The sequence below is a fragment of the Colias philodice genome, chromosome 22, assembly GCF_061535455.1.
Source record: "Colias philodice isolate Cphi_HAF_F1 chromosome 22, ilColPhil1 Martin Lab GWU primary, whole genome shotgun sequence".
In the NCBI taxonomy this organism is placed as follows: Eukaryota; Metazoa; Arthropoda; class Insecta; order Lepidoptera; family Pieridae; genus Colias; species Colias philodice.
In genome coordinates this window covers 417,120-435,493 of record NC_143107.1, presented here as the reverse complement: position 1 = coordinate 435,493, position 18,374 = coordinate 417,120, and the positions used below count along the sequence as shown (strand labels likewise).

Sequence of the window (18,374 nt, the reverse complement as noted above, 5' to 3'; positions counted from 1 at the left end):
ACATATTGACAGTGACATGTTTACCAATATAAAATGCATTCATAGAACAAAAATATAAATTATTTGTATATAATTCGGTTATACATATACATAGAAATATATAATAATGCTCTATTATATCTATACTAGTATAGTTTGGATATTGTTTGCATTAAAAATAATTTTGATTATTTAGATTTCGCTTCGATATTTAATTACGCTTTATGTCAAAAGATGGCGTAAAAAGCAATCGGAACACAAAAACTTGTAAGTTATTTGAAATAATAAAAACCTTTTATAAATTATTTCTAGCTTCTGTATGTAAGTTATAATTTTTAAATCTACATTTTAATGCGTTATTTTAATTAATTTTACCAATAGAACAAATCATCAACCAAAACACCTGTAATTATGATACCCCCCTCCCTTTCACACAAACGAAAGGCGCGGGAGGCCGTGTCTTGTTATGAGCTCACGCCTCACGAGTCACGACTCACGATTCACGAGTCGCCAGTCGGAGTGCCAGTTTATTTCGTTAGTTGAGTGTCGTGTTTCTACGTCCTCGAACCGTCCATTGCAATATTAATACTTAACATGTGAAACAAATAAATTCTTAACGAAAAGTAAAAAAAATGTGCTTATAGTTGTGTATACAAAAACTATCGATATGGGTTCAAAAATCGAATACGTCGATTCGTCACATTTATACGCCACAAACTACGTCCGTAATTCGAAAGCTATTGGAGTGCTTTGGGCAATATTCACGATTTGCTACGCGATTATAAGCGTTGTTGCTTTTGTGACACCGGAATGGATTGGCGATCTTGAGACAGAGTATCCTAGAAAGTTTGGCCTGTGGCAGACATGTAGGGCGGACGAGGTCGTTGAAGATTGTAAAGGAAGACTGGACGATTTTATGTCGATAAATGGATTTGTTTTCAAAGTGACCACAGTGCTCGTTGCGGTGGCAGTGGCTTTGGCTCTGTTTACTATTTGTTCGCTGCTGTTGTTTTTCTTTTGTCAATCTACTACCGTGTTCCACATATGCGGCTGGTTACAACTTCTATCAGGTAAATATTAAACAGCTCTAATCATTCGTAAAGACAATAACAAATATCGACATTGATAGTCGAAGTGCACATCACTACTCTAGAACGCATACCTACATCTTAATATATGAAGCTTTTATTCAACTATAGGATTATGTAAAAACTAACAAGAATGTACATACCACATGGTGTACCTACCTACCTACTTTAATAAATAAATAAAGCCTTTATTAACAATCTCCCTACTTTAATAATGATAAGTAAATAATCGTTATTTTTAAACTTTATAAAAACATTGTTTAAAATTGAAAATTGCACCTATTATTTTTTGACCTTAAGTTCAGATCACAGCAATAATGCATATATTTATGTCATAATATTCTTTATTATTTAAAATGATTGCAAAATCTCACATTTTAATAATAGCTCTACTTCCGTCATTAGTTTCTTAATCCCCAGACTGTTTCTAGTAATAATTATATAATTAATGTGAGGTCACTAGTTAATAGTTCCTCATTATAAATCAGCAAAAGCTCTTAATTAGTCACCATTTCGTGTAACCTTTTTATTATTTTATTACCTATTATTATATGTGCCCCTCGGTTTTCCCGAATTGCGCTCCGGTTGGTCTTAGCGTGATGATAATACCTTTATAGGTAGGTAGTCTATATGAAATTAGCGCGTTCAAACAAACAAACAAACTCAGACTCTTCAGCTTTATAGGTAATACTAGCTGCTCCGCGCTCCTGCCCGTAGCGTGATGAAAGCCTATAACCTTCCTCGATAAATGGGCTATCTAACACCGAAAGAATTTTTCAAATCGGACCAGTAGTTCCCGAGATTAGTGCGTTCAAACAAACAAACAAACTCTTCAGCTTTATAATCTTATATATAAAATTCTCGTGTCACAATGTTAGTCTGCATACTCCTCCGAAACGGTTGGACCGATTCTCATGAAATTTTCTGTGCATATCGGGTAAGTCTGAGAATCGGCCAACATCTATTTTTCATGTGTACCACGGGCGAAGCCGGGGCGGACCGCTAGTATTAAGTATAGATTAGTATAGATAAAATGACCTTTCTCAAACAATTATTTACAAAACCGGTTAACTAAACGGTTTCCTATGAGTTTTTTGTTATTTATAATGGAGCAAAATATAAAGAAATAGTGGTAAAATACCGGTAAGGCAGGTGCAGTAACATCCTGCGTAAACGCAGGTGCTAGGCTTGCAAATTACAACAGATCCTTTGATTTCCGCTGACAGCGGATGTCTAAAACATATTACCTACTAGTTGTCTAGGTAGTTGTAGTTAACTACCTATAAATATTAGAATTTGTTTGGTTAATTTTCACGTAAATAAGATCGAATTTTAGTATTGAATCGGAAAATATTTTAAAATAGTAAGTTAGGTATCACCCTTATTACCAGTTCGGTTGCCAATATTATGTCAAAATATTTAACGATTCAACTATATAGTCCTATGTTTAAAACAATACGTAGGTATTCATTATCGTGCAGACACACCCTAAAACTTTCGTCAAATAAATGTAACTATCAAAAGCCTACAATGTAGGCAGTAGGCACCCTATAACTTTCGATACAAGATCATGTCATTGGTGCTAACACTAAGATCCGGCACACTGAAGCCTACAAACATGACCTCACTGTACCGCTATCTGACCGGAAAAAACTTACATACGGCACCGTCAATGATACGTTTCTTCTTTGAAAGGTAGCTTCTTCGAAATTGGGAATTAAACACGATTTAAAACGCGTTTTATTATGATATTGGGCATAATTGCGTTTAGAACTTGTACCAAATACCTATCACACCTAGTTCACACTAAAAGTTTTGCGTTTCTGGCCATCCATGTTTGAATTATTTATTGACGTGACAACGTCTTATAATTCGATAAAGCCGGCGCTGCACGCACGAAAAAACATGACTCATGCGGCGTTACCTCGCTCTGACTCATCTGAGGCGTTCCATGTAAGCTGTGTTTTAATTTAGCTAGTAGCTACATAACATCTAGCAGGCTAGGGACCATTAATCAAACATGAAACAGCTGACTGCCGAATGTTATGTCAAAAATATTTTTTACCCAGATTCATGATGCAAAGCTTGAAAGATTAATGCTGTAATAGACAGTCTGGTATATATTTTAGCAATTCCTTTCTACACTCATGATAACTTCATAACAAGTGTAATATGGTTAATGGTTGTGGTACTTAGCAGTTACATAACCCAAATTTGTCTTTACGAAACATCAAATTTGATGATATATCATATAATTCGTCTATTCTTCGTGCAAATGAAGAAAGTAAAAGTTAAAATGGTACTTGTCTACTCTCGATGGTTTTAGATAACAATAAATAGATCGTGATTTGCCGCCATCTCGTGTTAGTATACGATGATGATGGTATTTTAATGGAAGCTATGCATTTCTATTCTAATAAACTCAAACACAAATGATACTAGTTTTAGGATTTATGCGAAATTTTTAAAGAAACTTCAGGCGCGTTGAGTAAAATTTTAATGTCGCGTCGATGGAGTGAGGCGACGATTTTGGTATCTTCGAATCTTGCCAAAGACTTTTGACACGTGTGCTCGGCACACACGTTTTGTTTCTTTTAAGTCGTTAAAATAATAAACAGATATATAAGAATTCTAAAGAAAGCATTTTAACAATAATAGAATAAGCAAATCATTACGTTTATTAAACCGCTATAACTGCAATTCATTGATTTAAATGAAACAGAAAAGAAACTATTAATTGAACTATTTCACTGTTAATTAAAGCGTTTACTGTTAACAATTTAATCTAAACCCTTAAAAGGAAAGTGCACTTTCAATTTTACGCTTTTCATTACAGAGTGATTATTGAAATTATCTAAGAGATGTTTTCTATTTTATTTACATTTAAAAAACATAGGTAGGCAATTCATTTTTCTGTGGATCGATAGTCAACACACATCGACGAGGTTTATATTTAGTTACGCCATTAAGTATATTAATTAAATTCTAAGAAAAGATGGTCGGTATTTAGTTTACTTGTGTGAAAACGTGAAGAAATTGATGACGGAGTACTAAAGTAACATTTCATCTTTCGCAGAATATTTATATATTTTATAACAGCATAAAAATTGGAAGACATTTGCTATTGTTGTTAATTTTAATATTACTTACCTACTTATTTAAAATGATTTTTACCGGTGACACATGTAAATGTTATTACATCTACAAGGCTGTTTAATCATATCCAAACTCAGGTCTTACAAACAGACAACATAATATGGTTGATATAATAATACAAGCTAAAAACTTGCTTTTTGATATAAATAGCTCTACAATAAGAATGTTGTGATCTGTCAGCTCTCAGAATATTCGCAAAATCTGCACTTATGTTCAAGGTGATACTTACAAAATAACGAGTTGCAACATACAAGATCACCTACTTCGAAAGTGGCTCCATTCGCTAGGAAACTAGTTAAACGAGTGCGTATGGCGGAAAAATATCGATAAAACGTGAACGGATTTTTTTAAAAAACAACAAAGATATTGACTTGAGAGCACTGTTTAGTCGAGCTCACCGCACTTCAATCGGCGAGAGTGGAGGATGACTTCATCCTCCAAAAATTTTATCTCGTAATTATACAGTACATATTTTAACGAGGTTCTATTTGTTCAAATATTATAAAAAGTTTGTATAGAAACATAACAATAAAAAATAAGTGTCAGACGTTTAATAATTGTCAATCAAATATCCTTTTGATTATTTTTAATGTTTTTGTATTTTTCTAAACAAATTTGATATTCTATTTAAAATGGCTACGTTAACCACGTTTCCTGAAGACGACAGATGTCCCAAAGTGTGCACCGATATAGGAGCATTTAAAAAAGCAGATAAAACGCCGGAGCAAGCGCTAGAAGAGGTAAAAACAGCCGCTGAAGAAAAGGCCAAAGCTGAAAGTAAAATCGAACCGCCAACACCAGCTGCACAACCACAAAACCCACCGGAAGTCATGAGACCACCGCCATCAGGCGACGAATATCTACCTAATCTTAAACCTGGTCAAGATGGTAAAGTAGACTGGACACCGCTTGGTGGTATGACTGGAACCAGACCTGGCGTTAATAAATACAGTATTAGTAGATATTCACTTAGCGAATGGCGAAAACATAACGAACACGTACTCGATCCAGAAATACTAACCGAATCTAATATTGTTGAATACAACGCAAAAACTTCAATGATGCAAGCATTTGGAAATATAGATAAACAGCAGAGCGAAAATGCTAAAAGATTAAAACAGAAGGCAAGAGATATTTTCAGGTGGAAAGTGGAAGTCGAGAAGGCTTGTAAAGCGATAACTGATGAAGTGGAACAATTAGAAATTGAACGACAGCGCTTGAAAGGCGCTTCAAGAGTTCTTATGTTACCAGAATCGATATCTAAAGAGTGCTTAGATCTTCGCTCCAATCGGTTCGAACCAGATTTAGTTGCAGATCTTGCTGAACAGGAACTAATCAAAGAAATGAACCTCGTAAGCGAAGTAAGAGCCACACTTAAAAATACACTAAATCAAATAGAAGAACAATTAGCTATTAATAAAGCAGCTAAACATCGCATTGAATTCGACTGGTGCGATAAAACAATGGCTTATAATACAGAAACTACAAATTTAGGTCTTAATACCAAATCTAATACAATTTTATTTCGACCTGGATCAACTCGTTTTGGTGATTTTACAGCACCTCTTGAATATTGGGAATTTTTCTGTAGAGAAAATGTACAAAATTGTGAAGCTGCTAGACAAAAGTCAGCTGATTTACGCGGAAGCCTTAACGCTATCCTAGTAAATGGCGGTAGAAAACTAAGAAATCAAGCTGATAAAACTGACATTGCCCTAGCCGAAACTGTAGCTATAACGCAAGAACTTTGCACTAAACTAGAAGAAACACTTCGCAATACACTACAGAGAATAGCCGATACAGAATCTCTGATCGACAATCTACATGATTCTATACGTAAAATGGATGCGGCAATGAAGCTAGCTCAAACAAGACTAGATAATAGAAACAATTGGAGACCTCACGGTGAAAATGTTCGTGATCAACCACATCTGGGTTTGATAGAAGAAGTTAAGAAGATTCATGAAACCGTCACCTCTTTATTGGGTCAGCTAAGAAACGCTGAAAGAGTGAGACAGGATCTCTTGAAGAAAAGAATCGAATTGGAAAGGGATATAGCATCGAAAAGAAAAACTTTAAACATTGATAGAGATCGTTGTGGAATGGTGAGGTCCCATTATCCATCTGCTTCTGAATTAGCCGGATATTAACTAATAGTTTCCTGGACCATAATGTAATACAATTTTAAAGCATAAATCTTAATGTGTATGCAAATTTGCACCATTATTGTCTACTCCTAAATTAAAGTGGTCGTAATGTTTTGAGCGTTTAATTTGTTTGCATAATGTACTTTTACTTGTGTACTTCCTATGTCATAAACAACATACATAAAGATTTCCACCTCATGTCAGTTGCGACATAATCCAATGAAAACTGCATAAGCCACCATCAGTACATTTTAATGGTCACTAAGTGAAATCCAATCACGGACCTCTGCTTTGTATTTCAAAGTACTTCTTTCACAACCGAAGATGCAAATGAACTTTACGGTGGCGTAATTGCGATGTTCTTTGATGAAATAATTATGTAAAACATTTGTAATACAATTGAGATTAGCGTTGTTTAAAATTTTAATAAGTGGTTGTCGTTACGCGTGAGCTGCTACAAGCAAGTTTACGTTTACTCTCGTTTTAGTTACCGGTTTTATAAAATAATCACTATTTAAAGAGGAAATTAAGATATTATCATTATAATAGGAATAGGTAAATTAAGTCACAAGTAATAAACTTACAATTTATTACAATACAGGTTTACCGCCTGAAAACTTTCTGATTCTTTTCATTTCTGATAATAATGATTTCGAAAATGCCGGTATCCAAAAATTGTGCAAAAATCAATTAAAAGATGAATAAAAAATACATTAGAATACATAACGATGAGGCAGTATTATTCAACTGTTTATGAAATCGGAGCACGTTTTTAATTTTTCTAAATTAGAAACAAATTGCTTCATTCAATACTTTCATCATTAATTATATAGTATACTTAACTCGACTACAAAAGCTGAAATTATAGCAGTTAATCAAATTACATTTTCTAATACATAAACTATTTCTCCATATAATATTATATCCCTATTTTTAACAATTTTAATAAAATTCCATTGATTTGAAACTTAAAACTTTCCAACCCGCTTTATCTATACCTAATTAGAATAGATTATCTCAAAGCACTCCCACATGCACATTTACACCCAACACCATGCAGAATTCACATAATTATTCATAGCAGTATCTAACCGTTAGTCCTTGGGAGTTGGGACTTTAAATATAAAACAATAGGTACGTCATTAGACATGGTCCCACGGAGATGGGAACGTGGAACAAAGAACGACCTCCATGATTGACTAACATGGTACGGGAGCTAACTGCTAATTACTAGAAATAATTAAATAACACTTCTAGAGTGAAGCTATGCGATCCAAATAAGAATAGGAACGTCAATGACCTTTATCTGTCAATAACGTGGCTAAAGTAGTTTGAAAAAAATTGAGAAATCGTTTTTGCGGTTCGATAACTGTTTATTTTATTTTGCCAGACTCTTACATCAAATTGAAATCAAATCGAATCAAAAATCTTTATTTGCTCGTACCTATAATATGATTAGAAAGGTACAATATTATTAAATGGCGTGCATCTTTTTTATTAAAAAACATAATATATTATGTTACTGCTTTACTTTTATTTGAATTTGAACTTATGACATCACACAATGTCGCTGAATCGATCCTACTCTTAGTTGGATCGCCTAGTAATTAGCTTTTTATAGTAGCCAGTAGTTATTTTGGCTTTCAGTCTATAATAAAACAAAACTAAGAGTCTAATCTGCGTAACACAAAACAACGCAAGCATTTAGCAACTACGGCATTGTTTACAAAACAATCTGGGTTTTGACTTGTTGAATGAAGGAACTATGCTTTTTTGTGTTAGCCGCTAGATCCGATTAGGACTTGCTAGTTTAATTTTTCGATACATTGATATTTGATTCGATACATAAAAGAAAATATGTATAGCACACAGTAAGTAAATAGTTATTTAACACACTTATATCGACATCACCTACTCTGTAGGCTATATATGTTTGGAATAACCCGACTTCTTTATTGATTTACTCGATTTTGATTTAGTCCAAAGTTTTTACGCTTATCTTTCAAGGATTGGTGACAACGCAATAATATCTTCTTAGTAAAGCGTGTTTTTCATTTTCTAAACTAGGTTTATTTATTTACAATTAACGTTAGCTCGTGTTACAATGATTTTTTTGTTCAAAGCAGATTTCGTATACTAATTTTAATATGAATATTACTTGAAACGGCAATTTCGTTCATGGTAGATATATTGCTTCAATTTGCAGCGCTGTAATGTGGCCATTGATGTAGGCGTAGCACATACAATTGTTTTTGTTGTTGATGATCTGTAGCGAAATTTCGAGCTATTTCGTGGTTGTAGCAGATACGTCCGGTAATATCGGATTGATATTGCTCGTTTGTTATGTAAGGTGATGTAAGAATTATATTAAAGTAGGAATATGTAATGAGCTGTGCCCTGCGGTTTTACCCGCAGTGTTCACTCCTGTTGGTCTTATCGTGATGATATATAGCCTTATAGCCTTCCTCGATAAATAAGCTATCTAACACCGAAATAATTTTTCTAATCGGACCAGTAGTTCCTGATATAAGCGCGTTGAAACAAACAAACTCTTCAGCTTTATAATATTAGTAGACATTTGATGAAAAGAAAATCGTGTTACACGGTATGAATAATGAAAAAGGTTTTACTTGATAAAAACTGTCAATAAATACATTTTTTTTATTTTTTGGCAAGAAAAATGAAATAATCAGATGACGTTTACATCATCTGTTATTTCTAAGTTATTTTAATGATTATTTTTTAATTTGTTGTTTTGTAAATTTCTGTTATAATGGCCACTAACACGGGTCAATTTACGTGTCCTTTTATCTGTCCCACAACTGAGAAGACACTAGATAAGACGGTTTATAAAGAAGCTGGCCAATCAAGAGACGGGGAACATGGCAGTATGGGGCCATATGTACCTGGATGTATCCAGCCTCCAGAGCCAAAGGTATACCCGCCTGGAGCTCCTCCTCGATATCTACCACAGCCCACAGATAGCACGAGTGGTGATATACTAACAATGGGTCCCATAGGACCCTGGGCAGCCGGTCACTTAGATTGGACTCCTCAAGCAGGCACAACAGGCGTCCGACCTGTTGTTGATAAGTATTCCATCACCAGATACTCTACGGGTGAATGGCGAAAGAATAATCAATACACACTTACACCCAGAGCAACGGACAAAGCTACAGCTTTAGAAACGCAAACCAAAAAGGATATCGAAAATGCCTTTACGAATTTGGACAACAAATTAGATGATTCGAATAAAAAACTTAAGAAACGCGTTAAAGATCTCGCTTATTGGAAGAAAGAAGTTGAAAAAGCATTAGCTGCATTGACTGAGGAGATCGATACATTGGACAACGATAGAGCCAAGTTAAAAGGTGCCTGTCGTATACTAATGATGCCGGAAGCTATATCCAGAGAATGTTTGGAATTGCGAACTGGTAGATACGAACCGGATCTGGTGAGAGACGAGGCTGAACAAGAATTGATAAAAGAAGTAGCTATCGTGGGTGAAATACGAAGGGTCTTTATGAATACACTAGCAAAGGTTGAAGAACAAATGGTAATTAATAAAGCAGCGAAGTCTTGGATCGAATACGATTGGGGCGATAAAATGTCCAGTTTGAGTGTGGATAGAAAGAACGTCACATTAACACCTGATTCGAATTTATTGCTGTGGCATCCGGGAGTAGCAAGGTGGCCGGAGAATGCAACTTCTCTTGAATATTGGGAGCACTATTGCGCTGAGAGTATTCGTAACTGTGAAGAAGTGCGAAAAAAATCGGAGGATCTGCGTGGTGACCTCATGACTGCAATCATTAATGGCAGTAGAGACATGAAACTCCAGGCTGATAGAACAAACGCAGCTTTAGCCGAAACTGTCGCAGCCACAGAAGAGCTCTGCGAAAAGTTACAAGAAAATCTCAAGGACAACTTGAAGAAAATCGCCGACATTGAAAACCTAATAGATTACCTCAAAGAATCGCTTAGAAAAGTGGACGAACGTAACAAGTGTGTGATGACGCGACTGCACAATCGGAATTACGAAAGATTGAATGTCGAGAACTGTAGAGACGAGGCACAATACGCGTTGATGGCTGAAGCGAAGTTTATTAGAGAGACGTCGGAGTCTCTGCAGGATAAGTTGCGGCAGGCTGAAGCTGTGAGATCAGAGCTGATGAAGTATAGAGGAGAGTTGGAAAAGGACATCGCTTGCAAGAGGAAGAGTCTTAACATCGATCAGGATAGGTGCGCCCGCGTTCGAGCACATATGCCTACACCTGAGGAATTCGCTGGTGGCTAAGCTTTAAGACGATGACTCATTGCGTTTTTAACCTTGTGGCATTTAAAATAAATAAAAGGTTACCACTAAGGTTGTCGACTTTCCTCATTCGTAGTAATAAAATTGCAGTGTTTATAGCGTATAATTTAATATCGTATTTGCATCTAGTTCTTACCTGTGACATAAACTTAGAAAGTGGTTTAAAATGTCCTTTTCCGGTCGCTTTCTAGTAATACATATCAATTAGAAGTGTCATGCATTTTTGAACGAATGCAATGAATAGGCAAATAAGTTTCCAACTTATGTAAGGTAAATTCTAAGAGGAGTAATAATTTATGGCGTAAATGAAGTGTAGAAAGTATTAATGTATTTCGAAAGTATTTCCATAATAACACTGAACACATATCCAAAATGACTGCATTTGAGAAAAAATCTTGCAACTAATGCTGTTTTCCTATAGATGGAGACAAAACGCACATTGAATTTAATAAATCATTCATTATATTATAAACTAGCTGCGCTCCGCGGTTTCAGCCTCGTGGCTCCGCTCCTGTTGGTATTAGCGTAATGATACCTATACATATAGGTAGCCTATAGCCTTCCTGGATGAATGGGCTATCTAACACTGAAAGATTTTTTCAATTCAGACCAGTAGTTCCTGAGATTAGCGCGTTCAAACAAACAAACAAACAAACTATTCAGCTTTATAATAAAAGTATAGATTAATACAATTCAGGTGAAGCCCCAATCATTCAAATAATTCGTATTAAAGATGTATTATAAACAAACACAGGTATAAAACCATATAAACGCACTCTTGCAGATATTACATACGATTATAGTATTATTTATAGCATGCATCACGTGGGCGAAATCCATTAATTATATTATCCTATTTGGACACAATCTTTATAATACGCACGTATTACTTATCATTTCTATATTTCGACATTGAAAATAAGCTAAAATCCTATTACCAAGATTTTCCTTTCTGAAAAGAATTGTATCCGTTGTTATTAGATTTCGTTAAAATCTTGGAAGTAAAATCACTATTTTGGTTACCGGTGTTCGATTGAATGAAAACACAAATACAAATTCGTCACAAATTTTACTATTATAAATTTGCATAAGATGTTATGTAATATTGATATTTACAAGTAACAATATTTGAGATCAGTAGGAAATAGTTCTAGGTCAATTCCTACTACATAGTATGAAACATCACGAATTGATCGTTAAAATCTAGTATATAACGAATTGGACAATTACAAAACTGTATCTAGATCAGTATTGCTTAATATCAGATTGTTTTGCCGACTCTACACACAGATTGGTAAAATAATTACGACACGTGGGCTTATCCAACCATGGCTTCGTTCCTTTGGAATGAAAAACAAATTGAAATCAATAAAAATAGAGCAAATTGTTCAAAATTGTAATTGTTCAACGACGGAAAATGCGGTCTGTTAAAATTAAATTAGATTATTTTGTGCTATACAGGGTGTCCCGCTCTTGGTATACTAAGCGCGAAGGAACTTGTAGTTTTGCATACACTGATCACGTAAAAAATACTTTAAAAAAAAATTACGTCCAAAATTTTTTGCTAAATTTTTCCTGAAAATCCATGTTTTCTTCTCTAGCTTCGCGCAGCCGGCATATACCGCTTCTCTAATATGAGCATTTTATCTATGAAAACATAATCTTAAACGATAGCTCACGTGCTGGTGGCAAAGTTGGGCGGCTCGCTTGTTATGGGTGTACACATAGAGTTTTAAGAATTCATCTATTTGAAAAAAAAATGCATCTGGAATTTTTTAATTATTTTTTACGTACTCAGCGTATGCAAAACTATAACCTCCTTTGAGCTTAGTATACCAACAGTGGGACACCCTGTATAGTTTAAAATATTAAAATATACAGTATACATTGAACTTTGAAGAAGATTTGTAACATCTACTTATACACCTGCATCTGAGTTCTGTTTACATTTAACTTTTCTAAACATTCTCATCACAAATGTGGCACAACCCCAGGATTTTGACATAGCCTAACTTCGAAATACATTTATGAAGACATAACCAAAATCAGATAAAGATCTTCAAGCAAATGTGTCTCCATTCCACTTTTACGTGACACCACAAATCGGGACACTACGATATGTCACGTTATGATACATATGATTTATGATCGTGATACTTGTCGGTCGCGTAAATGTTATAATATTAATTGGTATCACTTGCGTGGAATTTATTAGCGTTTAACAGGCGATGCAGCTATATAAGGTGGATGTACTTACGTGTGTGAATGTCTAATTGCTGACTTCGCACGGATTTGCGTGTGTTTAAGTATCGTGTAATGGATATTTGCTGTTTTAGTCCATAGAAGGGAAAAGGTACTCACAGCTATGAGCTAAGGTACTTTGTAAGAATTTTATGAATACGTCGGAAATTTAATGAATCTTAGAGAAAAGACCGGTTAATAGGTTTAGGCTTGCTTGGTTTAGGTATAGGCTCTTGCTTGCTCTTATCAAATCACTATAGTATTCCATTAGATTCGGGAAGCAAACAACAGTTGAAAGCCATAACCGATTACCGAACATAGAACTATATTAATGAATCAACATAAACTAATGCTACACTGAACCTAATCCTTTAATTAAGTCTTCTTCTATCCTTATATTATTTCTTCAGCATTACTGTTTATATATCTCCAAAGAATTATAATTTTAATTTAAATTGGTCTAACTGTAATAATTATTGCTTGCCTCATTTATCATTTTCTCGTTTTCTATTTCCTCAAAGCAAACGCGTAATTTCACGGATTTAGTCAAGATCCAGCGAATTATATCCGACGGTATTGCGTAAGGCGGGAAACTATAAACTATAATCCACTTCTCATATAATTTGTCGCGAACTGATTGTTTACGCTTTACTTTCTCACTTGTATTTACTATTTACTGTGTTACGGTACGGTGTTTAATGGTTTTGGTTTCACTGCTTTAATCACGTAGTTGGTAAGACGTGAAAACTGTTACTATAGATACTTCTTTCGTACAGATATTATCAATGCAAAACTTTGTAAGGATGGATGTTTGTTACTCTTTCAAGTAAAAACTACTGGACAGATTTGGATTACTCTAATCATAAGACGGCTCGACTGAAGAGCTCGCAAACTTTTCGAAAAACAAACAAAATTCCTTATGTGGTTTAGAAATAAGCGATGAAAAATTTGAACTTCAGTTCCTATACATTTCATCGATTATATTCAAAATTATGCTTTGTACAACATCCTAAAACGGATAAAAAGAGCTGCAACCGGAGGCTGTTATATCTTTTATTTCTTATCAACAATAATGTTATCTAATACAATGAGAGCCCGTTATTTGAATCTTAAAAAATGTGAGAAAATAACACGCATTGTGTATTGTGATGTAAAAAGTTTATCTCAGGGATGCTGTTAACAGTGATTGATGGCTGATAGGCTATAATGTCTAATTTCCGTTCAAATTAGTGTTTTGTCAAGGGGAAAGTTTATTCAGGCTTAATGCGGAATCTAGGTATTATAGTGTACAAGCGAAATGATGTTCTTTGGTTGATTAGAAAGTATCAGAAAATGCGTGTATTTTGAACGTGATAATGATTTTTGTCATTCTTAAAAGCTGTTTAACCGGAATTTTGAAAAAAGGTACCTAAATACCAATTATTATTATGAAACAAAAATAATAATGAAAAAACTTTTAATCTGTTTAATAATAGCATTAAATATATCTATGTATTAACTATAATATAGTACAAGCCCGTTACACTTTAAACTGAAAGTTGGCTTGAAACAAATTAAGACTTCAACTACATTTAGGGCCCACGTCTCCTAAGTTAACATTAATACTCTAATTGCTAACATAAACATGAAAATCTGTATGTATTGAAGCGGAACAAGAAAGTTCACTTTCGACTTGCTCTGGTGATAATTGCATGACCTATTTGCATTCGTGCGTAAATTATGTTTTAAAGTACTTTTTACAAGAAATTTAAAAAAATAATATACATGTACTTATATAAAATTCTCGTGTCACGCGGTGTTTGATTACTAAAACCTCCTAAACGACTTGACCTATTCTGACGAAATTTTGCATATCGGATAGGTCTGAGAATCGAACATTTTTTTTCATACCCGTGATAAAAAAAGCAGAATGTTTGCCGGGCCAGCTAGTTTTATCTATAGATAGTAATAAATGAATTGTATGCAAAAATTGCATTGCATTGTGTTGTATAAACGTATAATATGTATGAGACTTCAATGTCGCCACTCGCCACAGACCGCGTATATCCGTGACTGAGCATTCTCAAGTTTCGCAACAGAAACTTGTATTTTATTTTATATGTATGTTATATGTATGATATACATATTATATGTATGTTTTACTATCTCAATAAACTAATTTTAGACATAATTTCACCAACAAGTGTGTCTTATGCCTTTACCAAAACAGACTAAATTTTCTAATCCTAGATTCACCCCGGGCAAGCTTCTTATTAAAAATAGTTACTATACTGAAGACTACTACTATGAAGATAATATAATAAATTTTTACTGAATGATAAAACCTTTTTTTTTCAGCTCTATGTATGGTGGGGGGTGTAGCCGTGTATCCCGCGGGATGGAACGAGTCTATAGTCCAGGAGACCTGCGGGCCTACTGCGGACCAGTATAATATAGGTATGTATATAAACAATAATTAAATAAAACACATGTAAATATATTTTATTAGACACCAAGGATACAGTTTACAATAATGAAAGAAAACACAGTTACATTAGTTTCTGCTATTTTTTGTGATAAATGCTTTTAAATTGCATTTTTCTTCGTTATATCATTCGAAGTTTCTTGAACTTGATTCTGAAATTCATACAAGAAAACGATAAATAATTATGTATTCACTTTATTGATCTTATTGAAAGTTTTTTATTTATTATCCGCCAGGTCTCTACCAAACTCTAATCTAGAAACAGCTACAAGCAATTTATGAAAAATAAAATTAAGTACCTACCTAGGTACCTAATTAGGTACCTAACTTATAATGAAAATTGCAAAATAAAAAACTTAAACTATCATAAATAATAATCCAACAGGTCGCTGCCACATCCGCTGGGCCTACCTCCTGGCCATTATTGGATGTCTGGATGGCATCGTGTTAGCAGCATTAGCTTTCATCCTCGCCACCAAACATGTTCGACTGCAGCCGGACACTAGCTACCCATCGCCCGCGTCGCTGTATAAAGGTGGGTTTAAAATAAAAAAAAATTTTGCTTTGGCGGGAAACGATTTTTTTTTCGAATCTGTCAAAATTTTAAATAAACGCGGGAATTCGAGTCTGTGTAGTAGAGTAGAATAGTGTGTATTATATAATAGTTCGCAAGTAATGATAGTTGCATAATAAAAAAAAATAATCAAAATACATACTTTTATGTAAAGCTATTGAATATATAGGTGACATTTTTTCTAAGTTATAACCACTATTCTGTGGTATAACACTGGTAAAGCCGGCCAAGTAATTGGATTTTGAATTATTTACTTCATACAGTATTCTACATGTTTTATTATTTCCGGTTCATGAAAAAATATACTAGGTACTCTATTAGTAACTATTATATTATGAATTTTTATAACAAACATCATATTTTATAATAAAACCTTAAAAGTTGAAATCTACACAGTACAATTACACACTGTTTTTTGGCAAAAAAAAAATAAACGAATTCCATAAACAGATTCTAAAATACACAAGAAAAAAACTAAAATCTAGTTCAAAATTATAACATAGGCCGTACTAAATACATAAATGCATTAGGTATATTATAATAATAATAAATTTTGTTTTCAAAGCCATAGCGTGAGTATTCTCTATGGGAAGTAGACTGTAACTATTTTGTAACAAACATTATAACATAATAATGAAATTAGCATTTGGTTCAGCATTAGACTGCTATGGAATATTAATCATTCGTTGCGTTTAATTATGCGTTTAATTATATTAAAGTACGCTAAATGTATGATTGATTAACTACTTGGTATGTTGTATTTCATAATAACCTAATTCTTTAACATTCAATTAGGTACTTAACTAGGAATAATATAGGTAATATACCTAATTAGATATTAATTATTCTTTTTGTCTTTTAATTCAAAAGGACAAAAGATTACAAACTTAACTTTTTACAGGTACTTAAATATTAAATTTTTTAAGAATAATTAAGTATTATGAATTAAGATTTAAGATCAAAATTCAAATGAGTTATACATATTGGTCCATGGTTATACTTAACTTAAGTTTTAATGTTCATTCAATGTGTTCATTCAAATTTTTTATATCTAGCCATATAAAATTAGTTTATTTTAATGTATTATTATTTTTGTGATAGTGATTAAAAGTTTAACAAAACTAAAAACACAATAACCTAGGTACTACAATATAGGTATGAAGTTTAAATTTTACAAATACTCTTAGGTAAATTAAATGCTTGCCTTCTGTAGGCTTACAGGAATGTAAGCTAAAACAAAATTCTCACAGTTTTCTTAGTCTCAATGCATACATTTGAAGGCATATCGCTTACATCCTGTTCAAGTAATAACAATAATTACCATGTGTTTACCTGACCCAAGGGAAAGATAGGTTAAATTCAAATTTTTGCTAGTAGATGGCGTAACTAAACTTTCAAAATGCTTTTATTTTCCAACTTCGTATTTGTCATGATGTAGACTTGCAAACGACATAATATAAATATAACACGCTTTTATCTCAAAGCGAGTTGCATAAAATTGTATTTGCATAATATCAAGGCAACATATATCCTTTTAAATGTTAAATGTAATGAATGGGCAGTTTAACCTGCTTATTTTGTGCAAATTTAACAAATTGAGGAACAGACCTAGTTGCCATATATGAAATGTTAATGTCATACTAGAAATCTTGAAAAAATGTGTTATTTAATAATTTAATTTTTGTGGTTTTCAGGTGAAGTGAACAACGCATACGTGACAGACGCGACATCTGTTGCCGGATCGAGGAAATCACTAGCGCTTCAACCAGTTCTAATAATGCATCCACACGCACCGCTAGATGTCGACACTTATTCACATTATTCGGGAAGAACTGCACGCTCCAAACACGGAATTTACGCTAATTCTATGCATAATTATTAAGATTTATTTAAATTAATTATGATTTAATTGTGATGTAATACCGTTTGTGAATAAATTATCTGTAGGTCATTTATATATAAATGTATACGTGCCGAAAACATCCCATAGATGGCGTTAATTTAAAAAGTACATTGGAAACTTATTATTTATTAAAACGAAAAGCAGTCTTAAATTTTTGATTTAAAATTGCAAGACTGAAACGATTTGTAAATCATCTTCAAAAATATTTCTACACATTCCCCTTGTATGCTTAGAGTAATTATAAAACAGCAGAGTACCTTAGAATTTATTTTTATAACTCATAGTAATTATTAATGTGTAACCTTTTAATGTACATATTTTGAATGTTAAATAGTACGAAAACTGCCTTTAGAATTAGTTTCATTTGTAAAAACAATATTTAATAAGTACAAAATTATTGTTTTGTTTTAAGGAGATTTTAGTATGGAATGTATTAATAATAATAGGTATTTTTGTACAACGACCAAGATTGTGCCTTTATCAATGAAAAATAAAATTTAATTTTAT

General features: G+C 33.4%; 4 protein-coding genes across 4 annotated transcripts in view; all 4 read left to right on the top strand.

The window, feature by feature from the left end:
- Window positions 1-18,374, top strand: part of LOC149478225 (phytanoyl-CoA dioxygenase, peroxisomal-like) — a 147,095-nt gene that overhangs the window by 114,280 nt on the left and 14,441 nt on the right. The gene's annotated exons all lie outside the window — the stretch shown is intronic.
- Tmhs (Tetraspan membrane protein in hair cell stereocilia) lies at window positions 462-18,344 on the top strand. Its single transcript, XM_089709558.1, has 4 exons — window positions 462-1,049; window positions 15,264-15,362; window positions 15,776-15,925; window positions 17,659-18,344. Exons 1-4 carry the CDS (start codon window positions 647-649, stop codon window positions 17,844-17,846), a joined length of 840 nt encoding a protein of 279 aa, XP_089565684.1. The 5' UTR covers window positions 462-646; the 3' UTR covers window positions 17,847-18,344.
- On the top strand, window positions 4,776-6,871 carry LOC149478231 (tektin-4-like). Its single transcript, XM_089709512.1, has one exon. The coding sequence runs from the start codon at window positions 4,856-4,858 to the stop codon at window positions 6,371-6,373; it is 1,518 nt and encodes a 505-aa protein (XP_089565638.1). The 5' UTR covers window positions 4,776-4,855; the 3' UTR covers window positions 6,374-6,871.
- On the top strand, window positions 9,088-10,990 carry LOC149478230 (tektin-4-like). The gene has a single exon (XM_089709422.1). It carries the CDS (start codon window positions 9,144-9,146, stop codon window positions 10,665-10,667), a length of 1,524 nt encoding a protein of 507 aa, XP_089565548.1. The 5' UTR covers window positions 9,088-9,143; the 3' UTR covers window positions 10,668-10,990.

Bases quoted from the DNA above. Each gene is read 5' to 3' on its own strand.
- Tmhs (XM_089709558.1), top strand. From the start codon at position 647: ATGGGTTCAAAAATCGAATACGTCGATTCGTCACATTTATACGCCACA. The intron at 15,363-15,775 runs GTATGTATATAA...ATAATCCAACAG, and splicing joins TGCGGACCAGTATAATATAG to GTCGCTGCCACATCCGCTGG. The intron at 15,926-17,658 runs GTGGGTTTAAAA...TGTGGTTTTCAG, and splicing joins GCCCGCGTCGCTGTATAAAG to GTGAAGTGAACAACGCATAC.
- LOC149478231 (XM_089709512.1), top strand. From the start codon at position 4,856: ATGGCTACGTTAACCACGTTTCCTGAAGACGACAGATGTCCCAAAGTG.
- LOC149478230 (XM_089709422.1), top strand. From the start codon at position 9,144: ATGGCCACTAACACGGGTCAATTTACGTGTCCTTTTATCTGTCCCACA.